At 39.4% G+C, this 26,452-nt stretch overlaps 4 protein-coding genes and 1 long non-coding RNA gene across 7 annotated transcripts; 2 read left to right on the forward strand and 3 right to left on the reverse strand.

The window, feature by feature from the left end:
* Positions 1–3,458: 3,458 nt before the first annotated feature.
* Positions 3,459–4,327, reverse strand: LOC113121763 (nanos homolog 2-like). The gene has a single exon (XM_026292529.1). It carries the CDS (start codon positions 4,047–4,049, stop codon positions 3,570–3,572), a length of 480 nt encoding a protein of 159 aa, XP_026148314.1. The 5' UTR covers positions 4,050–4,327; the 3' UTR covers positions 3,459–3,569.
* A 1,921-nt stretch (positions 4,328–6,248) lies between these two features.
* kpna1 (karyopherin alpha 1 (importin alpha 5)) lies at positions 6,249–17,192 on the forward strand. 3 transcript variants are annotated; one of them, XM_026291897.2, is made up of 14 exons: positions 6,249–6,326; positions 7,244–7,377; positions 7,591–7,704; positions 7,805–7,904; positions 8,620–8,714; positions 8,971–9,102; positions 10,229–10,317; positions 10,432–10,531; positions 10,670–10,833; positions 11,300–11,378; positions 11,470–11,595; positions 11,699–11,826; positions 12,221–12,396; positions 14,450–17,192. In XM_026291897.2, the coding sequence occupies exons 2-14, from the start codon at positions 7,252–7,254 to the stop codon at positions 14,635–14,637; spliced, it is 1,617 nt and encodes a 538-aa protein (XP_026147682.2). In that variant the 5' UTR covers positions 6,249–6,326; positions 7,244–7,251; the 3' UTR covers positions 14,638–17,192. The 3 variants fall into 3 exon arrangements, with proteins under 3 accessions (XP_026147682.2, XP_026147683.1, XP_026147684.1); XM_026291898.2 differs by lacking the exon at positions 6,249–6,326 and adding an exon at positions 6,348–6,437; XM_026291899.2 differs by lacking the exon at positions 6,249–6,326 and adding an exon at positions 6,513–6,825.
* A 149-nt stretch (positions 17,193–17,341) lies between these two features.
* fam162a (family with sequence similarity 162 member A) lies at positions 17,342–20,654 on the reverse strand. The gene is made up of 5 exons (XM_026291902.2): positions 20,480–20,654; positions 19,341–19,442; positions 18,851–18,962; positions 18,209–18,317; positions 17,342–17,998 (listed from the first exon to the last, which is right to left on the reverse strand). Exons 1-5 carry the CDS (start codon positions 20,520–20,522, stop codon positions 17,882–17,884), a joined length of 483 nt encoding a protein of 160 aa, XP_026147687.1. The 5' UTR covers positions 20,523–20,654; the 3' UTR covers positions 17,342–17,881.
* Positions 20,655–21,018: 364 nt separating this feature from the next.
* On the forward strand, positions 21,019–23,027 carry mix23 (mitochondrial matrix import factor 23). Its single transcript, XM_026291903.2, has 3 exons — positions 21,019–21,141; positions 22,108–22,233; positions 22,372–23,027. The coding sequence occupies exons 1-3, from the start codon at positions 21,091–21,093 to the stop codon at positions 22,555–22,557; spliced, it is 363 nt and encodes a 120-aa protein (XP_026147688.1). The 5' UTR covers positions 21,019–21,090; the 3' UTR covers positions 22,558–23,027.
* A 2,963-nt stretch (positions 23,028–25,990) lies between these two features.
* Positions 25,991–26,448, reverse strand: LOC113121762 (uncharacterized). Its single transcript, XR_003294789.1, has 2 exons — positions 26,362–26,448; positions 25,991–26,259 (listed from the first exon to the last, which is right to left on the reverse strand). It is a non-coding gene; the product is annotated as an uncharacterized LOC113121762 (long non-coding RNA).
* Positions 26,449–26,452: the final 4 nt, after the last annotated feature.

A 26,452-nucleotide genomic window follows, 5' to 3' on the forward strand; every position in this document is an offset into this window, starting at 1 on the left:
TGTAATGTAGGCCTCTGTGAACATGGTGTGTGTTTCTGGATGTTTGTGCATTTACTGACATATGTACTTCTTTTCATTCAGAATCGATTCATTCATTCATTAATGCTGGAGCCTTGCTTGATTCTGATATAATTATATTTGCATAAAAGTCCAAAAGCAAACCCGCTGTTGGGTTTGAGGTAATCGATCTTAGATTTAATTCAATATTTGTTCAGTAATGTATAATATCCTTTAAAGTCTGTAAAGATCTTATTGGTTAGCCCATCACTGGTTAACCTCCAACAGCTTTTGTCTTGACTTTTTACAGTAGCAGCTGTGACTGTTGCTAACTTTAGCTATGCTATTGTTACTTGCTTCACGTACAACAAATGCCAGTTAAAGGCCCTTTGTCACTCTCTCTTTCAGTATCACTATCATCTGTGGAAGTACACAAATGTCCCCTCTTGTCTCTGTCTGGTCATGAACAGCTGCTAAAAGAAAACGTCATATAAATCACAGGCTCAGATTTACAGTATAATCCCAGTTTTAGTAGTGAAATCCCACTCCCAAAGTCAATATGATATAAAATAAGAATTGAGAGTTGTTGTGACTAGAAAGACCTTTCCTGTTTGAATAAAACAGTTTTAAAGCAATTTGGGAGGAAAATTTACTTTGACTATGAAATATGTTTTGACATTGTTCTGAAAATTGACTGCAACACAAAGGCCAATACACAAATTACATGACAAAGATACATCATTGAACATTTGAGGCCTTTTGTTGAACATTTGTCCATTTTCGTATTGGGACCCCTAGGGATAACACACATTACTAGAAAAGCGAACACAGAAATACCTTCGTATGACGGTGAAAACACAAACACATGCAACAGGAATTGCTGCACCAGAAGTGATCCAGGATGTGAGGGGAAATTATCAGAGGGACCTGCCTAGTTTGGTGACTTGGACATCCATAGGAAATGGCTTAAGATTTAGAGTGATCTAATTTATTGTGTCCTGTGGTTATGTTCGTCAGCCACTGTTAACTAATTTAGTATGTGGGGTGTAATATTTTCTGTCTGTGTATTGGTAGATGGAATTTCTACACATGTCATTGACATACTTTGTTGATGACTTGAATGCCTGGAGTTTTATTGCTTATTACTCAGTGTTTGTGTTTCTAGAAATGTTTAGGCAAGATTTTCAGATTTCTCAATCACTTGACTTATGTTGGTTGTTTTCTGCTGTTTTGATCTAAAGTGGTTTGGTGCTTGTGTTAACTCCTGATGTTAAATGTTGCTGTGCTTTGAGTGTCAGCTTCACATAAGCTGTTTAACTATGAAACAACACCACAAAGGAGGGCACAAACTCACCGGGTAAAGGCATAACCCACTAAGCATAAGCAAGGTTATTCTTGTAAGCAGTGTGTCTGTGTGTAGAGAGAGAGCCTGTCTGCCTCTCTGTGTCCAAGAAACTACTCTGCTTATAATTTGTAAAACTTTTGTATTTCACTCTTGGGGGGTGTGATATTTCCTGATCGGGTTGGAAACATGAGCAATGATACTTGAGGAGAATGTCTCTGTTGATTTACTTGTCTTAGCACCATCTTGTGGTTGAAATAAAAATTAAAGAAGTAAAATAAACGTTGAGCCTTCGTAATCGCGCTGCTGTGTTAAGCTCCCATGACAGATTGTCTGTTATTGTCACACCCAGGAGTTTAAACTGTGTGACCTTGTCAACATCTTTGCTGTGTATTAAAATTATTACTATGAATAACTATGAGCCTTCATACGAAACTGATCAATCATTTTATTTATCTTTTTATTGATATGGTGATCTATACTCATAGATATAAAGAAAGTAGAGTGCTATGCACAAAACCCTGAGGGGTAAATACCTAATTATGAAAAGTGTACTAATTTCCAGTTAGTAAATCTAATATATATATATATATATATATGTGTGTGTTTATGCAGGATGTGTGCACATGTGTACATACTGCTTACACATCTCCAATATATTCAGACTGACACACTGGCTACAGCAACATTTGGCTCCTCAGATACTGAAGAGTACAAGTACTGTGTGCACTGTACCATGTACTGTGTTCTGTGCAGTAGTGATGGATAAAACAAGACTTTCTGATGAACTGAATCTGTAATTTAGTTTGAAGAATGGAATAGTGACATCTGCTGGCCAAATGCTTGATATTGCATTTGCAAGAGTAGAGTAAATCTAAGACAACCATAAGAATACAAGTGGTTTTAATTAAATAGCAGGCTGATAATTTTGGCTTGTTTTTGTGTGTCAGACTGGTGGTCTGTCCAAGGTGTACCCTGCTTTTCACCCAGGTCAGTCGCTGAACTACCATTTATTGCCTGTCATTGAATGAAAGAAGTGAAAGTTGAACACAAAGAAACTGAGGTTATTATTTCCTTTTAAAGAACTAGGTTTTAATGGCCCATTAGAGCTTGTATGGGTTTGAAGCTTACATCAAAGTTCAATGAAAAGTCCTTTGATTTTCAATGAGTAACTGAATGAAAAGTGCTAATATGAAGGACTGTCTGCTACATAACCATCCATCCATCCATCTTCTATACCCGCTTTTCCTGGTTCAGGGTCACGGGGATCTGCTGGAGCCTATCCCAGCTCTCTCTCGGGTGGAAGGCAGGGGTACACCCTGGACAGGTCACCAGTCTGTCGCAGGGCCACACATATAGACACACAAAGACAGACAACCTCACACACTCTGCTACATAACCAAACTCCATAAATAATTAAACCAGACTTTGCTCTTTTTTGAAAAAACAATGAATCAGAGCAACTTTGAACAACTTCATCTTTAGAGGCATAAAATCTTGATCTAATGTCACCACATTAAAATATACACTACTTCTGCAAGTAAATGAAAACAGACATTAATATACTTATTACTGAGCCAGAATGAAAGACTGTGTATTAAAACAAGATTCAAGATGAAACCATGGGCACAGACAGGTAGCTCAGGGGAGGACTTGTACATTTGCTGCAGAATGACAACAAATGAAGTGTTCTTTTGCATCTCTTTGTGTATTTGAGACTTATCTTGTATCTCTGTCATTATTTTGCATCTGTCTGGAGTTATTGATCAACTGACCCCCTGAACCTCAAAACCTTGAGTCCTTGTCTTATGTTCATCTTCCAAAAAAGTCCTATGATGCAGTAGTAACTACAGTTACTTACTGAATAAAAGATTTACAGTGATGTCCCTGTCTGGAAGTAAATAACTAGAAAAAACAGAAATATCTAACAGTGTATAGTTATATATATTCCACCACTGATATTTCACAATCAAGACAACTGAATCATACTTAACAAGAAATAAGTTTTATTTTAACACTATATTTGTGTCCAACAACTTCAGATCAGTCGCAACACAGAACTCACTGAAATTTGACAAAACATTTTCTGTAAATATGTTCAAGCTGTCCATCACCAGCTATCAGAATTTTTTTGGAGGGAGCGGCTCCATGGAACTCATTGACATTTGACAAAAACCTGAACACAAGACAAAACATTTTCGGTAAATATGTACAAGCTGTCCATCACCAGCTACCAGAATTTGGGCAGGGACCGGCTCTTTGCAGACGCCCTCTGCTTCGCCTGCGGGCAGTACCGGCGAGTGTGGGCATTGTCCCCGGTGGCTTCACAGATGGGGCAGGTGTAGCTCCAGAGGACGGGACAGGTGACTTTCCCTTCGTCCGATTTCAGCTTGTGTGACAGGTACACGTCCGGAGTCTCACTGTTCTGCTTGCAGAAGCGACAGAAGTTTGGGGAAGTCTCGCTGCAGCTGGTGTCCGACAGGCTGTCAGCTGAGCAAGTCTCTATGGAGTTTCTGCACTCGTCCCGCAGAGCTGAGGGGCTCCACCGCTCCCTCGGTTCTTTCTTTGGCCCACTGATGTTTCTGCGGTCCACGTCTCGCCTGCCGCGTAGCTCCTCTATCAGCTTGCCCAGGTCCATGTAGTCATGCCACATGTCGAAGCCCCGAACTCGTCTCTCCATTGTTGATGTTGTTGTTTTGAAGAAATACATACGGACAGCCTGCCATATTTATAGGAGTCTGAAACGGGTCTGCAAGCGCCCTGTCCACTACAATGTAACAAGCATATACCCAGACAGACAGGTGTCTGAAAAAAAAGAAATCTTAAAAGTTTGTGTGGGTTGGAGGCCACTTGACATTTGGTGTTATTATGACCAGACGTCTCTAAGATTTTTGTGCACCTGTCAGGGTTTCAGTGCTGAAAGGTCAGAAAAGGTCACCCTCCCCAAGTATCATCTACATCGTCTTTATACTTGGACTTTTATCTTTGTGAGGAGCACGTAAAGCATAATTTGGCCAGTCCTTCACTTTTCATTGCTGTTTACACTTAGGTTTCTAGTTCATGTTAGAATTAAGTTTAGATTTGGGTTAAGGTTTAATTGTGATGATTAAGGTTAGGGTTAGAGTTTACAGCGTTATACTACAGGTGTGTTTGTGTGTCTTTATGTGTGTGTGCCACTTCAGTGTTATTTCTGCACCTGTACGTATGAGCCATTCGAACACTTAATAGTCGAGGGCGCCGGAGTGTCTGCGGTCCAAAGTACCATTATTAAAGATTCATCTTTAACCAATCGGCATTCAAAGTCACACCTGTTTTTTTTTTTTTGGTTTGTTTGTACTGCTAAACTGTTAGTTACTACTAACTGTTACTATATGGAGAGTGTCGTGTGTTAAATGTGCAGTTGCAACCAGCGTTAAGTCGCATCATGTACATCGGTCTCGAATATCTTTGATCGTGGAAAAAAGATCGTTTTTAGTTTAGCAGGGCCGCAGCCGAACTTTGAAGAAAACAGATGCTATGTGGATCTGCATGCAAACATGAAAATGTTAAATTAACAGTAACTTACTGGCAACAATTGTCAAGTAGTTGCTGTATTTAATATAACAGTACAACTATTGTAGAAGAACCTACAGGACTTTTATACATACTGTATATACAGTAGTATACAGTTATTTTTTCTGGTATACTGTATAATACAGTGCAGTATTATAACGTCACAGAAATGTTACTGTGCTACTGTAGAACCTCCAGCGTATTCTACTGTATGTAGGGTTATTACAATAAAATGCTGTTATTTAGCTGATATAAAATAAGGAAAAAGGACAAATGAAGACTTAACGGCAATAAAGCAAAACATTTATTGTGTAATTTTCAATATTTTTCAAATATGTAACAGCAATTCATCAATACAAAAAAAAGCTGTTTTAAAACTGACAGTCTCTCCACACAGACCCTGAATGTTTCCACCCAGAATGCTGCAAAGCCAGTTATAGTTGGTCCTGGATAAAAACATACACTACTAGTCAAAAGTTTGGTCACACTTTACCACTGAATTGAATGAGAAAGTGTGTCCAAACTTTTGACTGGTACTGTATGTGGAGAGAAGAAGTGACAGTAAGACCTATTCTCACATGTGTCTTGACACATTAACATTATATTAACACCAACTTGAAACATCCCAGCCTGTCCCCTTAACATCTCAAGAGGCCACTGTTTTGGTGATAACATTTCACAGAAATTTCATGAACAGGTAAAGATTAACTCCAGGAAATATGCTCAACTTTTTCCCATGATGCATTTTGGAATACAGGACATTTAGGAGTCCTGTAAAAAATTAAAGACAAATGAATCACTTGAGGCAAAAATTAATCTAAAATACCTAACTCACTCACACTTTTTTTTTTTTGCTAACATTAATGTGCCATTTTAATGTTTGTAAACTGGAAGAGAGAGATTCCTGGGTAACCTGACATACCTGATGAAATATATTGACAGGCTCTGCAGAGTAATAACAGTTTTTAAGAGAAGGTCATGGTCCTTTAATCAAACCATACATCTGTCAGAGTGAAAGCTTATTAATAAATCTTTGATAAAAAAACTGCCATTTAAGAGAGTGACTTGGAAGCAAATCCAAATAATAAAGAAGACTGCATATACACTCGTGTGCACTTCATAGTTCATGGTCTAAGTGGGTAGATGCAATAACTTTATATGCATATGCTACACATACAGTAATCTTTTTTTTTTCACCAAGCTGATCTTTTCAACAGGGCTTGAATGTATCTACAGTATATGAAAGGTGGAGACTGGCCATACTGGTCCAGCTATTTCCAAGTAGCAGCATGTTGTGGGTGGAGTTTAAACAAGTGCGGGGGAGTTGCGGGTGTTGAGAGGTGGTTAATGTCACGCATGCGCAGTACTATACCGGCGACTGCTTGTACGAACGGTGGCCTAACGAATAAGGAGATTATTGAGCGCGATTTGACAGGTCAGTGAATAATAAATACATTTAGTTCCGAGTCTATGTGTGGTAACGTTTCATCACCAGGGGCTAATTTAATCCTCAAGGACGGCAACGCTTGGAAAATACCGGGCTGTGGTATGTGCTAACGTTAGCTAAGGCAGCTAGCCACGGTTAGCCAGCTAGCTAACGCTAGCTTTCGGTTGAAGGTTGTGCTAACAGCCGCTAGCATCTCCGTGTTTTCAATAGTTTCTGCTTTGTGGGTTTGTGACCCGGTTAGCAGAGGTGACACACTGCGGTCGTTAGGTCGGTAATATATGTATGGTTACTTATTAATCATCCAGCGACAATACACATACAAGAAACAAGGCAGTATGGATCTTTGGCTGCTCTGAGAGTTATTAGCTCTGTAACTAAACTGCAGCTGGATATGCGAGATCAAATTAAGATAACGTTACCGTGTTTAATGAGTGACTTCGCAGTCCCTAGACAGGCTGAAAATTGATCAAGGCGGCCTTTCCTACAGGTAACCGCGATATACTACCTTAGCTACTTTGTTGTTGCTGTTTGCCATCTATCAGTACTCTGTTGAGAGAGCCCACTTATATTTGTTGAGTATTTGCTTTTATGAAACGCTATGCTGTTACTAGCTACACTACATTTCGGAGGGAAACATTTAATTTAAATTCAGTGACTTACCAGCCTCATTAAGTGTATAACAAGACGTATACACCTATACAATATTTCTAATACAATTAATTTGTATTAATTAATTAATTCTGCATGTGTACATTTACTTTTTAGTACTTTTGCTTGCTACTTTTATATCTTTATTTAAATTATTATTTTGAAGGCAGGACCTTATTATTTCTACACTGGGGCATTTGCTGCTCTTAATTAAATGAAAGATCTGAGTTCTTCCACCACTGCCTGCATCTTCCTAGGACACAAAATGAGCCAGGGTAAGGAAAATGCACGACTCAAGAGCTACAAGAACAAGTCTTTCAACACAGATGAAATGAGGAGGAGGAGGGAAGAAGAAGGCCTACAGCTCCGGAAACAGAAAAAGGATGAACAGGTTAGTAGAGTAATTATGGTAAAGTTTTAATGTGTGCTGCTGTGAAGGTAGAATTTTCCTCAAGGTCATTATTAAATATGCACAGTTTAAGGGATCTGAGGTTATTTCCAGTCAGTGTTGGTAATGTTAGTTAAAGAATACTTGTCTATGTTGCAACATGGTTGTGAGTTGTGTTACATAAAATCCAAATGTTTAATTAAAAATGTATTTTAGTTGTTTAAGAGGAGGAATGTTGCCACAGTGGAGGATGATTGCATCCTGGAGGATGATGGAATGGCTGATAGTGGCTACCTGGAGTCCCAGGCTAACAACATGGACCCACTCATGGTGAGAAGAAAACCAGTGACTACATCAGTCTGTTACACCAGAATGTGGAATAAAGTGTAAAGTATAAAGTCAGGTGTAACAGTATTTGTGTTTTATAAAGGCTGGGGTGATCTCTGAAGATATGACTCAAATGATCTTCTCCAGTTCTCCTGAGCAGCAGCTAATAGGTACTCAGCGCTTTAGGAAACTCCTTTCTAAAGGTAAGGCTGCACCAAAATGATTGTTACTTCTTTGCTACTTCTCATGTATAATTTTCTGCTCTGTTCCTGATAGTGGTATCTACCTGTGTGCTTAATTTTTTCCCTACTAGGACTGAATTATACAGAGTTTCATGCATGCATTATACACTAAGTTGCCACTATATTAGGTAAACCTCTGTAGACGTAATACAGTCTAATACAACAGTATCTTTATACAGATGTTGAAGAGATTATGCACAGATGTGCTTCTGCTATTTAGTGTCACTTGAAAGCTATATTGTAAATAGGAGGGACTTAGTAGAAACACCTGTCAGTGTAATGCTGTATAATTCCACTGAACCTCAATTTACTGACTCCATAATGATTATGCTGTTGAATTCACACATTTATATAACAGTTTTAGCAACATAAAGAAATGAACCCAAGTTATAACTGTAACATAACATTTGTCTTAGCTGATTTATTGACAACTGGGTGACTGTGGCAGTTTTCAACAAAACTTTACAAAATCTACTCTCCTCTTTGTTGCAGCAGTGAAATATTTGTTTTTTCCACTAGTACAATTCACACTATTGATTGACTGTGAAATTATTTTATGTAATTTTTGATATTTTACTAAACATTTATGATATATATATATATATATATATATATATATATATATATATATATATATATAATATATATATTTTAACCTATGGTGGATGTCTCACAGAACCCAACCCACCCATTGATGAAGTCATTGCAACTCCAGGGGTGGTGGAGCGCTTTGTTGAGTTTCTCAAGAGAAAAGAAAACTGCACATTGCAGGTACATTTCCTCAATAAGTCCTACAGTAGTGCAGGACTGCACAACCTGACTAGACTGACTTTCTGGATGTTCCTGTTTTTTTTTTTTTGTTTGTTTGTTTTTTCCTGTTTCCTGTCATTTCTTGTCATAACAGTACAGATAATACATGTATTGTGTCATGGAGTAGGAAAACATTTAACAGTTAAAATCTAACCTAATTGACCACCATAAGGTTATAAATTAATATACTTTTTATGTATTTGGATTATTGTTTTAGTTTGAGGCTGCCTGGGTGTTGACCAACATTGCATCAGGTACATCCCATCAGACACGGGTGGTAATCCAGGCAGGAGCAGTCCCTATATTCATAGAGATGCTCAGCTCGGATTTTGAAGATGTACAGGAACAGGTAAGAAGCGTTCACTGGAAGTTGCTAAAGTGCCTATTATGATGTTTATCCATAGGTGCAGGTTCATCACCATAAATTAGAATATTATCGAAAAGTTAATTTATTTCTGTAGTTTAATCGAAAACATGAAACCCTTAGATTTAGTAGGCACAGAGTGACATATTTTAAGTATTTATTTATTTTGATTGTGAAGATTATGGCTTATAGTTAATGAAAACCCCCAAATCTGTATCTCAAAAAATTAGAATATTGTGAAAAAGTTCAATATTGTAAACTAATGGTGTCACACTCTAATCAGCTAATGAACTCAAAACACCGGCAAAGATTTCTTGAGCCTTTAAATGGTCTCTTAGTTTTGTTCAGTAGGCTACACAGTTATGAGGAAGACTGCTGACTTGACAGATGTCCAGAAGACAATCATTGACACCCTCGACAAGGAGGGTAAACCATAAAAGGTTATTCTGAAAGAGCTGTTTACATAGTGCTGTTTCCAAACACAGTAATGAAAAGTTGAATGGAAAGGAAAAGTTTGTACAAGCAACAGCGATAACCGCAGATTTCAGAGGATTGTCAAGCCAAACCCATTCAAGAATTTAAGGGACCTTCACAAAGAGTGGGATGAGGCAGGAGTCAGTCCTTGGAGATGATTTCATTTTCCAGCAGGACCTGGCATCTCCCCACACTGCCAAAAGTACCAAAAGCTAGTTGAATGACCCTGATATTAATGTGCTTGTTTGGCCAGCGAAGTCGCCAGACCTGAACCCCATTAAGGATATATGGGCTGTTGTCAAGAGGAAGAAAAGAAACGCAGAGGAGCTGATGGCCGTTATCAAAGCAGACCTTTGCTTCCATAACCCCTCAGCAGTGCCACAGTCCAATTGCCTGCATGCCATGCTGCATTGATGCAATAACTTATGCAAAAGGAGCCAGTATATAATATAGGAGTTTCACTCTTTGCATTGAACTACTGAAATATATGGACTTTTCCACAAAATTCTAATTTACTGAGATGCACCTGTATGTGCCTTTACATAATGATGTATATTCAGTATATGCAGTCAGGCAATTGAATATTGTATGATAGCATTATTTATTGTATAACCTGAATAATTGCTTTGCCCGTCAGGCAGTGTGGGCCTTGGGAAACATAGCAGGAGATAGCACAGAATGCAGAGACTTTGTCATAGACTGCAACATTTTGCCTTCCCTTGTACAGTAAGTAGCAATGTCACAGTCTTTTTCCTAAATCTTCTTGTTACACTTGAAAATGCAGGGGCATGTTGGTCTTGTATCTGTGGTAAGACATACTTGGTAAAACTCTTCCTGCAGGTTATTGGCCAAACAGAATCGATTAACAATGATGAGGAATGCAGTATGGGCGCTCTCAAACCTGTGCAGAGGGAAGAACCCACCTCCAGACTTTACTAAGGTGATAAGACAAGATTAACATATCACTATGGAAAGAGTCTAAGAGTCTAACCGCTTTTGAAGGTCTACTGGAAAACTGCTGCCCCCACCTATACTTAGACAGCTCATTCTGTTTCTTTGTCCAATGTTCTTTTTCCAGGTATCCCCATGTCTGAGTGTGCTGTCATGGCTGCTATTTGTCAATGACACAGATATACTGGCTGATGCCTGCTGGGCTCTCTCCTATCTGTCTGATGGCCCCAATGACAAGATCCAGGCTGTTATCGACTCAGGAGTCTGTCGTAGGCTGGTGGAGTTACTGATGTAAGGTTTTAATCGCATGCATGCTGCACAGCTAAGATATGTAGTTTTGTTGAATAACAGAGGCCTCTAGTGTTACTGTGGTAAAGTGGCATGGCTAGCGGATAACACCCAAGTGCTATGTCTTATTCAGACAATAACAGAATCTCACATGTGCCATTTGTCAGTACTGTATTGGGTGTGACCATCCAGATGTGGATGTATTTCAGTATTACCAGACATTATTCAAGCTTGACAAATTCATTTTCAGCCTTGGCAAACAGCAGAAGACCGGAGGGGATGCACTGTGTTTCAGTGTCTAACGTCTCATTAGGTTTTTCAGTGCAAAATACACCTGATATTCAGAGTTAATGAGATATAACAGAATGTGTAGAACATCCTGAAGGTAGAGGGCAACCATTTTGACATCAGGCCAGACTTAGAAAGAATATCTGAGTGAGCACGAACTGCAATTCTGCATTTCTTCTAGGCATTGTGACTATAAGGTGGTATCCCCTGCACTGCGGGCTGTTGGGAACATAGTCACTGGAGATGATCTACAGACACAGGTAGAGAGATGTACAAACAAGTTAAGCTACCTTGGCAGAAAGTAACTCAATACTTACAAGTGAATATTTATGACTTTGTGTTATTGCCCAGGTGATTCTGAACTGTTCAGTGCTGCAGTCCCTTCTTCACCTCCTGGGCAGCCCCAAGGAGTCCATCAAGAAGGAAGCCTGCTGGACCATCTCCAACATCACTGCAGGGAACAGAGCACAAATACAGGTATGTGCAGTGTGCCAGAGCTTAACCTGGAAAATATTTACTTACAGTAACCGTATTAAAATTGACTTTACTGATGTAGTCCTTTTTTCTATTTTCTTCATAGATGGTGATAGATGCAGGTTTGCTGCCCCCTCTTATCACTGTCCTGCAAGTAGCAGAGTTTCGCACAAGAAAGGAGGCAGCATGGGCTATTACCAATGCCACCTCAGGGGGCTCTGCAGAGCAGATCAGGTAAAGACTTTGCATGCACTTTGTCGTCACTTTTGATAATATTATATCCAAGGTCTGATATCTTTTAAAATGTGACTTAATCATTTCAAATGGATAGTTTTAAGGCTCTGAAGGTTATATTTTAGAACTAACAAAAATCCAAAATGATGGTGGTTAAAATGATAAAAAGATAAATTGAAGATTTTTAAGATTTAAGATAAAAGATATTTTATATCTTTCAAGGCAGTAGGGAGAATGACCTTTGGTTGGTATGACTGTGATGTAGTTCATTCATTGATACAAGATTTATGGTTTCCTGATCATGTTTATCCACTGCTGGGCCAAAGAAAACAATTTGCTCAACAAAGAATTAAAAGATTCTCTTCAGGATCTCTGTGTGTATTGCCCCCTACAGGCACCTTGTGGAACTAGGATGTATAAAACCACTGTGTGACCTGCTTACACTTATGGACTCCAAAATAGTCCAGGTGGCTCTAAATGGCCTAGAGAATATCCTTAGACTGGGAGAGCTAGAAGCCAAGAGGGGAGGAGGCATCAATCCCTACTGTGCTCTCATCGAAGAGGCCTATGGTATGTGTACACATTTTCAGTGAAAAAACTTTTTCAGTGAAATGATTACATGTTGATTGCATTCAAGCTAATTCTCAATTTACCCCTTTGATCCAAGCATTTCTCGGTTCAGCAAAGAAAAATGTAACTTTTTGTCCCTACAAAATGATAAAATAACCACCAGCAGCTAATTCCTGATATTCAAATAGGTAAATAGAGGATATGCAATAATTTCTTTACAGTTTAGAGCAACAATGTTCTTAGTCTCTCCTTATTTTAATTAAGTAGGTGCATCCTTCTTAGAACAGGCTCCATTTTTTTTCCTACTTTTTTTTATCTGCAGTGTAATCTTTGTTAAAAGTAATAAGCATATACAAATAGTAATGCTTCAAAGCTCCTTATCAAATAATGTGACTTTATTGACTTTATTTACAAACCAAGTAAACCAGAGACACCTGGTTGTACAACTTTTTGACATTCTCCTTGACCAGTGTGGCAAAAACAAACTGGTCAAACAATTCATTAGAAAGATATCAAGAACATACATTTTTTGATACATACATTTAGATGTTAATCTAACAGAACTGTACAGAACTACTTATTATATCGGGTTAACCTGTTGTCTCATAAAATTTACATGTTCATCATTCTATTTCATCCACTTTGGGGCACAGGACATCAACTACACATCTCCATTTGTCTTTTTTGAGCTGCCCACTTTGCCCCTCTCTGGCACTGAGCACTGATTGCAGGGTTTTTCTCCAAGTTAGAGATTGTTTTCCTGTTTCCGTGGAGGCTGCACTCCGAGGCTTGGCGAGCAATGCTGGTTTGCATATAGTGTGCCCAGTGCACTTCCACTTCTTCTTCTGGATGGTGTTGACAATGGCCTCCTGGTTGTTTTGGTGCCAGCATTCCTGATTTGAAATATGCTCTGGCCATCTGATACCCAAGACTGTCACAAACAGGTATTGATGATGTTGGTGCATCTCCAGGTTTCTGCCCCATACACCAGTACCAAGTTGACATTTGTGACAGTCTCATCTTGGTGTGACAGCTGAGAGTTTTGTCCTTCCACACTGGCTTCAGGATGCTGAAGGCATAGTGAACTTTACTTATTCTGGACTGCACCTCTTCATCCGTCCCACCTGTCTTACTGATGATGCTACCAAGGTAGGTGAACTGATACACGCCTTCAGTTGCTTGGCCACTTACGGTGATGGGAACGTCCTGAATAGTGTAGATGTAGAGATTCTTGGGTCTGTGGATCTGGCAACATCTTGGATTGTTGACTTTTTTCATGGAAGCAGAACAGCATCTGAAGTGTTCCTGTATCTGGGTGAGCGCTCAATATATTCCTCTTGGTTGGTCCATGGTTGTCTTCATCACTGAATCTTGAATTATGTACTCTGTCTTCTATTCCATTAGTACACCTTCCTTCTCACATTCTTCTTGCACCAAGTCCACTGAGATGTCTGCTGTGGTTCACATATCTTCTTTTGGGACTTTTGATCATTATCAGTTTTTTACTTTTTTAAATAACTGATAATCTTTTAAAGCGATGATTTTTAAGAAAAAGGAACATGCCAATTACAATCAATTACAATTGCCCAGTGCTTAGAGTGTTGTCCACAACCCCAGTATGTATAAACTTAGAGTAATATAAAATAGAGAAACCTTTTACAGTCAAAAGCTGAAACCAAACAATGTTTGATAATGCAAGTAACATTTTGTTTCATTGCTGAAAGGTTTTTGATTGATAATGGTTTAATAGATAAAATGAGTGTTCACTGATTTCATTTTTATCAACCCATTAGCCAAAAATGTTCAGTATAATACCATATATTACAATGAAATGTAGCAAATCATCACATTTTAGCAGATGAAATGAGAATATTATGTATATATGCTTTACAAATTAAGTGAATTATTGAAATAGTTGCAGATTAATATAGGGTCATGGTCAATGACTATTTGTAGCATCTCCAGGAAGAACAATTGATGATTTCAGTTGTTAGCAGTCAATGATTTGCCAATTGACTATGGTTATACCATTATATTAATCCCTTCTTCTCAGGTCTGGACAAGCTGGAGTTCTTGCAGAGCCACGAGAATCAAGAAATATACCAGAAAGCCTTTGACCTGATTGAGCGCTACTTCAACACGGAAGACGAAGACTCGTCTCTGGCTCCGTCTGTTGATCTGCAGCAGCAGCAGTTCCTCTTTCAGCAGTGTGAAGCCCCAATGGAAGGCTTCCAGCTATAATACTACATTGTCCCTCCTCCCGTGCTCCACTTTCATGCTCCCTTCCACGCATTTTCTCACTCTGCCCACTGTCATGATCAAGGGCAACAATCCCCTACCCAGGCCTACCGTGTCTCAGACATTATCATGTTTATGAAAAGCATTACAGAAGCACAGGTGTGCATATGTCCCATGTGGGTCAAGCTCTTCAATTTTGTCAGCCAGTTTGTGAAGGTTTCAATCATCATTCTGTCTTGCGCTGAGCTCACCTCTGCACTTAGTTTGTCAACTCCCGAGCCGCTCCTACCAGCTCGGGCCCCCGCTTCTCCTACTGGTAGACTATCCCTGTAACACCACCCAATGTACTTATTGCATTTCCCCTGTAGCTCATCTCAAATGAAAAGCACGTCACCATGATCCTGTTAGATTGGCATATCCTATTGCTGAAGGCAATGGGAGTTTTAGGACTGCACTGTTTGTCTGCTGAAGCGACCCACAAGACAGACAAACATGGATGTGACGCCCCTCCCTCCCATGCCCCCACACACAAAGAATGATCTAACCTAAACACTGGACTGACATTAAGGTATTGAAAATGTTTGGACATGACGGTGGTTACAGGACTGAACTGCCCACAGTGGGGCCAACCCTGGGACTGAACCGACCTCTACAAAAGGCACTTAAATGACTCAAAACATGGAGGTGCATTCCCTTACTTCCTCTCTCGGGCACTAGATTAGTGACCACAGATGGACACATTGGGAACCTGAGTGTTGATGAGGGCTGGAGCTTGTCTGTGACACACCAGGCTCCTTGCATTCCTCTCTGGATCTCATATCATGCATTCCCCTATCCAGCAATGGGACTTTTTACCTGCAAAGGTTCCATCCTGAAGAGCTGGGACTGCCTCCCGCCAATGGAGCGATGTGAATAACCCCATGGAGCCATGGGAATTGGGAGTTTCCCTCGCACTCAGACAATTGGACAGACTTGGACAAGACAAAACAGACTATTTAATGTTGGATTCTGTCCAGCAGCAGACCAGTGGCAATTTTTGTCTTACCCAAATTTAATTTCATTTGCAGCACTTTAGTTCAAGACTGATGCCTGCTCATCAAGAGAATACTGTAGTTTTTACAACTATTATTTAATTGGTTGATGAAATGGCTATTCCCTCCTCAGGAAGCAAGGTATAAAGAGGTGTAGTCTCTTTCCTCGGTTCCCTTCTGGTATGACAAGGATTACAATGTACAATGTATGTTTACTCTTCCCACAAACGGACTAGAACTGATTGTGGACTGAAACTGTTAGCACACTAATTATAGTCGGGAGATCATTGCCTCAGCAAACCTACAAGAACTTTATTGTGAGTAAAGTGGAGCTTTGGCTGTTGTAACTAAAACTTGGCTTTCCAACGGGTGTACAGTAATTTTCCAATTTGAACATGCCAAATTATGGACATATAAATCAGCTTTTGTTCTGAAATTGGGACTCTAGAAATTTGTTTTTTGGAGCTTAGCATCTGTCGTGTTGCTGATGGTGCCATAATCCTTATTCAACACAAATCTTTCCATTTTAACAACCATTCAGATTAAAACTTGAAAATACTGGTGATCACCTTAGATAGACTGAATGTTTGTTTATAGTCTTCTTTATGTTACTTATGAAATCTCTGCAAGAGATGACCAGCTCTCCATGTTCATAATTGTTTGTTGTATAGAGTTTGTGCAACTGTCCCATTATTCCATTTGCATAAAAGCTGAACCACAGTATAACTTTAGTCTGGTAAATGGGCTGTACTTAGTGTTTTTCTACCTTAATGGACAAAAAAAAATAACTTTCTGCCTTACGATCACCCATTCACATACACATTAATACACCACTAGCAGCAGAGATGCCATGCAATGTGCTGGCAAGGCTACTTGGAGCAATTCAGGGTTCAGTGTCTTGCCAGGAGCCAGAGTTCGAACAGCCAACCTTTCAAATGGTGGATTACCAAATCACTGTTGCACATGCACCGTGACACTGTAAGTACTATATGAGTGATGATACTGATTATTCCATCAATTAATCAAGTAATTTGACAAGAAATATTTTTACTTTATTAAAGTGTAATACTAATTATACAAGCGAAGAGAGAGGTTTCAAAAATGAAACATTGGGTATCTGAAACTGTAAGCCCAATACAATGAATGGCAAAAAGGACATAATGTGCCCTAGGAAGAAGGCCCCTGTGGAAGTCTTTTTTTTTTTCTTTCTTTTCACCAGGCAGAATAGTTCAACCATTACATCCACTCTACCTCTAAAATGTTAAAATGGCCACTTGCACTTTTAAAAAAAGTTTTAGATTTCTTAAATTGTGCCCAGCCCACATAGGTTTACAGGACACATAAAATGTTATTGAATATGGTACAATCAAAGTTGTAGGTATCTTGAAATGCAGTTTCTACTAATAAGAATCATTCTGCTTTAACTGCTGATTCTACTGAACCAAACATTGCACTGATTTACATTCAGAAGTAGTGATTGTTACTTACAGCCATACATAACATAGCTATATTCTTTCCTACCCCCCCATCTCAACTAGTACCTCATTTTGCACACTGCTGTACACAAAGAGAGGACAACAGCAGTATAACGACAGTAATAATTTCAAAGGTCGATGTAGATCTTTACAGTCTTTATAAACTTCAACTAGCTCAGATCATTAAATATGTGATAAATCTCAAGAAGAATATACTTTATTGAACTACTTTTTGGTGGTCACTATATACAAACAAAGATGTTGCGGTACCAAGAACAAACAAGCTTAAATGAGTTTCAAAACCGGACCGACCACACAGTGCACTTTTCTTATATGCTTGAGCCCCTTCTTAATGATCTATTTAGAAAAAGTTTCAGGGCTGAAGTGTCTTTCACAAGGAAAATAAGTGTCTTACATGTTTGTCTCAGGCAAATTAAAAAAATGGCATTTATGAGGAGGTTAAGAGGCTTGTCTTTAAAGTTTACTAGAAGAATTAGCAGGGTACTCCCACTTGATGTGTGTGATTTTGGCTGAAAGTCACTGGGCTATAAATTTCCTAAAACCTGCATAACAGTATCTCATTTCCCAGAATCCAAAAGTATTTCTGATTATTAAATGCTCTAATATGTTTTGTTCGCTCTCATTTGAAGGATTGGAGTAGAGAGCTCTGAAGTTGTGATATACAAACTGACACTGTTGGCTCATTATTTTGGGTATGTGACATAGTAGCATAGTCCTCCATCACTGAGCCTTCTTAGACAGGGCAACAGCAGCTTCGGCCTCTTGCGCTAATTCCTCCCTCCACTTAGCTTTTTTCTCCAAGTTATGACCTGTCAGGGACTCATGCCTGCCTGCAGCCTACAGAGAATAAGTCAAAACACAGGTGATCTTATATTTTACCTGAAATACATAAATGCATGTTTAATATTAATTTATCTCATAACTCAAGACATTGCTACAAATACAAATGTGAAGACCAAAACTGTTTTCTCACGTCATAAGCCATCGAACTAACATCTCTTTCTTTGTAAACATGGGAACATGATGCACTCATGCATTGTCACTCACCCGTTTGCCCAGGACCACCATCAATGCACAGGCCCCTATTGTGACTGCGATCATCACATAGCAGGCTTTCACTCGGACTTTGTTTCTGGCAGCATCAATCATCTCAAACCTGTGTCAAAAACAGGTGTACAAATAATACCTTCATCATACATCAGTGTTTACACTGACACTTTATGCTGTTTTTAAGCTCAGCATCATATTAAAAGTGATATGCAGGTTCTTTCATTCATGTCAATCATTAGTTGCACATACTCCTCTCTTGTGTCAACATTTATTACAACAATACAGTCATCTGATACTCAAGTCCTTGACACATTAGGGTCAACACAGAAAAGTGTTTTTTTGATACTGAGCTTTCATTTGTGGTGATTACACAAGGTGGGAGGTCTGCAGTTTGTATTCATGACAATCAGGTCTTATCACAGCAGTAGATCAAATTTCATGTCCACCCAGTAATTACCTCCAGCCACAAAAAATCTCTGTGTTTGAACTGCAGCCATTTTGGAGGACCAGCTCCATGCAGCAGCAGCACTCATCCAGTTAGTTAGCTCTGTTCTTGTGATGTAATTTAACTAAATCTCACACACACAGACACACAGTAGGTTCATAGAGTGCTGGTATAAACAGGAAGACACTACTTACGACACAGTCTCTGGTATCTGGTCTTGGCTCTTAAAACGTCCTGACCAGATTAGCATCTTCTTGTCCAGTGGTGAGGGGCTGTATCCTGGGATTTTGAACCCAGGACGTGGTGCTGAATGAAAGAACAAAGCACAAAAAAAAAAAAAAAAAAAAAAGTATAAACTGGATGCAGTTTCAAAAGCCCCGGCTCCATCCCCCTAAACTGTGACCCCACTTATTTATGTCTTCATCTTTTGGAAAACTTTCACACACTTGCTACAGCAATAAGTGACATGATGGGGAAAAAACCCTCTTGACAATCACTATGGAAGCTGTTTTAGCTTTGACTAAATACATATAAATCTTTCAAGGAAAGGATCAATCAAGTTCAGTTCATTTATGCAATAATTTAACACTGATCTGAGGCATCTATTTTCTGTTTGAAGTTACAATTGATAATTTATTTTTTCAGTACTTTGCATGTAAATAGAGTAATGATGTAAAACTCTACCATGTGCGGGAGCTGCAGGTGGAGGCTCTGCTTTGACCTCCTGTGGTTTAGTGCACATCCCTGCGTGGCTCCATGACTCAGTGACCTGTCTGTTCCTCTGACCTGTTATCCAGGACAAAATGGTTAAAAAAAAAAAAGTCTTTAATTTCATTTCATCACAGAGCCCAAGCCCACATTTTTGAAACATCTTGTTTAATCAAGAGGGGCCTGGCTGCTTTTTTTTACTACTTATTTACAGTGACTAAGAACATGGCACTAAAGCAGGAGGCATGAAAAAAACATAAACATTACAGGAGCATGTCCCAGGTATGCAGTCTCCCTTCATTCAAAACCAAAACAGCTGATGATGTGGTGACTAAGCACTTTTAGTTGTGTTGGACTTGAACAGTAGAGATCACTGTGTTAAAGCCTCATGATAGTTCATTATGTACCTGTGACCCACAGTCATATCAAAGTCACATCTTTATATTGTCATTTTTACATATCGCCAAAAAAAACTTTGAGATTTTGTTTATTATCACATAAATGAAAATATCACATATCACAGAAAATGTTTTTAAGTATTTGTCTTTAGAATGTAAAAATACTTAAGTGATCAGCAGAATAATTATTAATTTCATATCATTCAAATTGAAATGATCATTTAATATTTCCATCTCTAACAGCAACTGTCCCAACAACTAATTTAACATAAATAAATAGATAATCAGATAAACTACACCATAACATATTAAGGTATACAGAAATTGTGCTGCCTGCTTTTATAGTCCCTCACAGCGTGTCAATTTAACATGGACTGAAACATCTTACAATTAAAACAACCTACAGGTTTGCCAGGTTAAAGTATAATTATTAGTTTTAGTGTTTTTACATCCATCAACACAATTTACCAAATCTACGCAGGAATAATCACATCAGGTTAAGAACAAGTGGTAAAACAGATACAACCACTTATTAACACTTCTGGGTAAATGACATGTGTAGTAGTAGCCAGTAGAATGTGCCCTTATTATTATTAGTAGTAGTAGTAGTATTATTAACTACAAGAGCATCTGCTAATTTATCGATAAAGTTGTAAATAACTGGGAAATGAGACGAAGCCGGTTATTGATCGAAAACATCAAATAAATCATACTGACCCAGGAGGCTGCCAATGAACAGACGACATCTGACGAAGTTCATGGTCTGTGCTGCAGCAAACACGACAAAAAACGATAACTAGGACAGAAATGACAGAGAGGAGTGTGGAGGATCTGAGGAGACCGCAAACACGTCTGGTCTGCTGAAAGTCAGTTCCCTCCAGGACCCCGTCCACATAACAACAGCTGCCTGCGGCGTTTGCCTGGTCAAAAACAAAACCATGTTTATGCCAATGGTCTGAAAAGTTTTCAACCTCCTGAGCTCTAGTTACATTAAAGAATAAAATTAATCTTTATTTTGCTGCCCTTTAACTCTGCAGGTCAGCTCTCGGTCCAGGGACTAAACATACCCACTTTAATCACGCGATTAACTCAGACTGCTGGAGCCTCGTGTTATGATCAGCAAAACCTCGGGGGAAAATAATTAAATAAACATTTATCTCAGGACAAGTTTTCAAGACCCTGAAGGAACAGGCTGCAAACTCACATTAGGACAGACAGCGTGTGGTAAACAAATCCCCTACATCGTGATTATAAATTGATCATTTCGCTCAGGCCCTCTGTTGAACAGTCTCCTCGCGTTGTGCCTGGTGAGGACCCTGCAGTCCACAATGGCGGCGGCCGGGGGAACTTTAAACTGTGAGGACTTTTCCATGTTTCAGGTAAAAGTGCCAACAGACGACTCGGTCAGTGTGTCTGTGCGGGCGGATGACGGGACAGCAGCTAGCCGAGCCGAGCCGTCCGGTTCCGGTAGCTCACAGGCGGTGTGGTTACTTTTCCAAAGTGGTGCAGTGAATGAGTGCACCCTGGTCCCCACACTGACCAGCAGACTGCTGCCTGAGGGTTAACAGGGTTTGACCTTTGGGTGCTTCAGCGTGTGCGCACCGACCTGTGGACATGTCAGCCTTCAAAATAAGAGTTTAGCTTCACAGGAACAGTGGGTGTTTGTGAGTCAGTGAGTCTTTGGGGTTTTGAAGAAAGCAAGTATACTTCCACTTGGTGGCTTGTTAGCTAAACACGTACGCCCTTAAAGACTGGGGTCATACCACCACAAACTACAACTTCTCATTGATTTTAATAGATGGTCTGATGTGTGTGTGTGTGTGATAGGAGTACAAGCAGTCTGCGTGTTAGTGAGTTACTGTACTGGGATTGGATAATAATCTTCATGACATTATACTATTACTTTTATAACATAATAATCTGGTACCTGTTGGAAATGTTTACCCCCACTCCAGCTGAAGTACCAGTGACACTCCTGACTCTTAGGATATCTTCAGTTACATGGTTTTCTTCATTGAAACACTATGCTCCATTAGATTTGGTTTCATTTCCTCGTCTGTATTGTATCTACAAACCATAAATTCTTGAAATCGCTGTTATTCCCTGCATAAATCTGAATTTGCATTTGTATTGCAAAAAGGGGCGATGGTGAAAAATACGGTTTTTGCACAAATGCAGTTTTGTCCAAGCCTCTTTGTGTTTTTTATTTTAGTTCTAACATTTTTATTCCTGCTCTGCCCAGATTGAAGCAGGCTGAGGTTTCCATAATTATGATATAACTACTTTCATGGTTTAAGGCGAACTGAAGCTGCTGTCTGTTTTTTTTTTTTTTTTTTTTCTCCCAGGAGGTGCTGAAGGTGATGCGCACCATAGATGACCGCATCGTCCATGCCCTGAACACCACAGTCCCTACAGTGTCCTTCTCAGGCAAAGTGGATGCCACACAAACATGCAAACAGCTCTATGAATCTGTGAGTGGGACTAACTAATGTATCTCCCTTTGTTTGGGTGGTGTACGCAATAAATCATAGATCTTTGAAAGTATAACTTCTTGGGTTTTTTAGCAATAATAGCTTTGCTACATTTCTTGTCCTCCATGCGTCCCACAGATGATAGAAGCTCATCTCAGCAGAGATAAAGCTATCAAAGCCTGTATAGCCCAAACATCAGAGGTGGTGGGACACCTCCGTGAAGAAAGAGCGAAAGACAGTGAAAATCTGGCAATCATCAAACAGCTTAGAAAGGAGCAGACCAAAGTAAGTCCTCTTTCTAATACGAGAAGCTGTAAGACGTGAACTGGCCAAGTAGGAGACACTGAGACGCACTCCTTATTTGAGAAGATTGGTTTCAGTTCATCCAGATCAAAAAACACTTAATCCCTGCCATGTGGATTTACATGTCCAAGTCCTGCGAAATCCACCTGCACTTGTTCTGCCATATTAGTGTGTGGAAGCACACAGATTTTTATTTCTGTTCATAGAAGCTTGAAGCATTTTGAGTAGAAATTAATTCTAACCCTAATCATTTGATAGTGGTGTTATCAGGAAACAGAGATGCATTAAAAAAAAAAACAAAAAAAAAACTTGCATCAAACTGAAAGTAATAAATAAGAGGAGTACTATGTTTATTTTTTTTATGTAATATTTACATGCATTACAGAAATGCTAGTTGTAGGTAAACCAGCTGTATTCATCCATCCATCCATTTTCTACCGCTTATCCGGGGCCGGGTCGCGGGGGCAGTAGCCGAATCAGGGATACCCAGACTTCCTTCTCCCTGGACACTTCCTACAGCTCTTCCGGGGGGACACCGAGGCGTTCCCAGGCCAGCCGGGAGACCTAGTCCCTCCAGCGTGTCCTGGGTCTTCCCCGGGGCCTCCTCCCGGTGGGACATGCCCGGAACACCTCCCCAGGGAGGCGCCCAGGAGGCATCCGAAACAGATGCCCGAGCCACCTCAACTGACTCCTCTCGATGTGGAGGAGCAGAGGCTCTACTCCGAGCTCCTCACCCTATCTCTAAGGGAGCGCCCGGCCACCCTGCGGAGGAAGCTCATTTCAGCCGCTTGTATCCACGATCTCGTTCTTTCAGTCATGACCCAGAGCTCATGACCATAGGTGAGAGTGGGAACGTAGATTGACCGGTAAATCGAGAGCTTCGCCTTCTGGCTCAGCTCCTTCTTCACCACAACGGACCGGTACACCGACCGCATTACTGCTGCCGATGCCCCGATCCGTCTGTCAATCTCACGTTCCGTCCTTCCCTCACTCGTGAACAAGACCCCGAGATACTTAAACTCCTCCACTTGAGGCAGGATCTCTCCCCTGGCCTGGAGATGGCAAACCACCAGCTGTATTTAGAAATCTAAATGAAATGATCTGTGACAAAATATTTTCTTTTTACTGTTTGGTTGAACTGATCTTTTAAAAGTTATGATTTTTTTGTAGGAGACATAAAGATTATGACATATTTAATCTGTTATCTTACTTCAAGTGAAAAAAAATATATTACAGGCTGATTCAACTGATCACCGCCTCTCGGTGAGTTGGATCCACTGGCGGAGGAGGAAGCGGGACAGACTTGGCAGGCCCAAACGTACTGTGAGGGTCTGTTGGGAATGTTTGGCCGAACCCACTGTCAGAGAGGTCTTTAACTCACACCTCCGAGAGAGCTTCTACCAGATTCCGGGGGAGGCTGGGGACATTGACTCCGAATGGACCATGTTTTCCACCTCCATTGTCGACACGGCGGCTAGGAGCTGTGGCCGTAAGGTTTCGGGTGCCTGTCGTGGCGGCAATCCCCGAACCCGGTGGTGGACACCGGAGGTAAGGAATGCCATTAAGCTTAAGAAGGAGTCCTACCGAGCTTGGTTGGCTTGTGGGACTTCCGAAGCAGCTGACAGGTACCTCAGGGCCAAGCGTGCTGCAGCCCAGGCGGTGACAGAGGCAAAAACTCGGGTATGGGAGGAGTTCGGTGAGGCTATGGAGAAGGACTACCTGTCGGCCCCGAAGAAATTCTGGCAAACCGTCCGGTGCCTCAGGAGGAGGAAGCAGGGCTCTACCATGGATGGATGGATGGATGGATGCATTTCTCTTTCTCCCTCTTTCTTGCTATCTATTATTTCTATCTTCATTTCTCAATTTCTATTGTTCTAGCTATATTTCTTTCTATGTTTTCTATTTCATTATTTCTATTTATTTCTATCTCTGTCTTTGTCAATCTTTCAGAATGTGTATCTTTATTTCCATCTATCTAATCTGTATTTCTATCTGCGATCGATTTTTTTTCTATCGTCTATGTATCTTTATTTCTTTCTATGTATCTCTTTATTTTTCTTTCCATGTATCTGTCTTTATGTCTATTTTTCTGAGTGTGTATCTTTATTTCCATCTTTAGATCTTTATTTCTGTTAAACACGTTTATTTCTTTCTATCTTTATTTCTATCTTTCTGTCTACAGTATATTCCTTTCTTTCATTTTATCTTTTTCTATGTTTAATTCTCTTTCTTCCTATCTTCTTTATCTATTTTTATTTATATCTTCATTTCTTTCTCTTTATTTCTATTTTTCTTTCTATATTTTTCTTTCTATTTCTATTTAATTTTCTTTCTTTCTATCTAATCTTCATTTCTATCTGCCAATTGAACTTTATTTCTATGGTCTATGTATCTTTTCTATCTATCTTTATTTCTTTATATCTCTATTTCTCGCTGTATCTTTCTATCTATATTCCTTTCTTTTTTGTCTTTCTACCTTTTCTGTGTATCTTTATTCCATCTTTCTATTTTTATTTCTTCCTATTATTTCTATCTTTATTGCTATCTGTCTATCTTTCTTCCTATCTTTATATCATTTTTTTATCTTAGTCTTTTTTCTATTCTTTCTATATATCCATCTTTATCCATGTATCTTTATTTTTATCTATATTCCTTTTTTTCTAGCTCCATCTTTAGCTCCATCTTTATTTCTGTATATCTATATTTTTCTTTCTGTTTATTTATCTAATCTTTATTTCTATTTTTCTTTCTATCGATCTTTATATCTACAGTGTATTCCTTTCTTTCTCTTTGCTATTTTTATTTCTATGTATCTTTATTTCCATCTATCTAATCGTCTAAATTTCTATTTAAATTTTTTTCTAATTCTATGAATCTATCTTTCTTTATTTCTATCTATATATTTCTATCAGCCTGGAGTTGTGTCAGTCTGTACCCCCTTCAAAAATCTCATCATTATCAAGGGCTAAGGACAGCATTTAATCTAACAAATCAAGTCTTTTCTTCCCTGAATATAGCAACAGGACCAAGAAGCTAAATAGCTAAATATGGGCATTAGTATGCTATCAATAAATAATAATTTAAATCCTGCTGGCAGATTTTTGATTATTTGCTGTCTCATGTGATTCAGGTTGTGCTAATTATCACTACACACAAAGTAAACCTGAGGCCAATGGAAATGTCATTAGTTTTTACAAATAGTCCCGGACAAATACATACTTTGACCTGATGATGGTGCTAAAGGGAAAGTTAAAGTATGTTTAAACAATCCATCCAACATATTTTGAGATATTTCAGTTTGGACTAAACTGGTGGACCCACAAACTGGACTTGCAGACAAATTTTGCTTTCTTACAAATTTTCAATGAATCCATACAGGAAATTTAGGCAAAGTGCATTAAACTGTAGAAAACACAGATTTAAATCACAGACAACAAGCCTCACTTGAAAACACTGTCATTTAAAAAAAATCTCCTTTACTACAATCAGTCTCAATGAAGAAGCACAAAGCTTTACAGCGATGGTAATTTAAAAAACAATAATCACAATGGAATAACTGTGTTGGAGAGGAGGTCAGAGTGGTCTGGATGATGAACAGCCTGCACTCAGGACTCAGCAGCAGGTCACAGTTTTAGCTCCAGTCTGGATTTGACCCTCGCCTCAAACAGAGCTTCACTTCACCTGAGGAGGCGTGTAGTGGATTCTGCACCTTTCCCTGAAAATCTGAGCAAAGAAAACCAGGAGTAACTACCATGCAAGTTATGACAAATCACATATGTGTAATCAGCGGACATTATGGAAAATAACCGATAGTAGTGAACATACCTTCAGACTTCTGTCATTGACAACCTCTTCAACACTGAGCTCTGACTGCATTAGTTTTAACTAAAGACAATGCAGAAAAAAGGTGCAGTTA

The sequence above is a fragment of the Mastacembelus armatus genome, chromosome 20 (genome assembly GCF_900324485.2).
Source record: "Mastacembelus armatus chromosome 20, fMasArm1.2, whole genome shotgun sequence".
Taxonomy (NCBI): domain Eukaryota; kingdom Metazoa; phylum Chordata; class Actinopteri; order Synbranchiformes; family Mastacembelidae; genus Mastacembelus; species Mastacembelus armatus.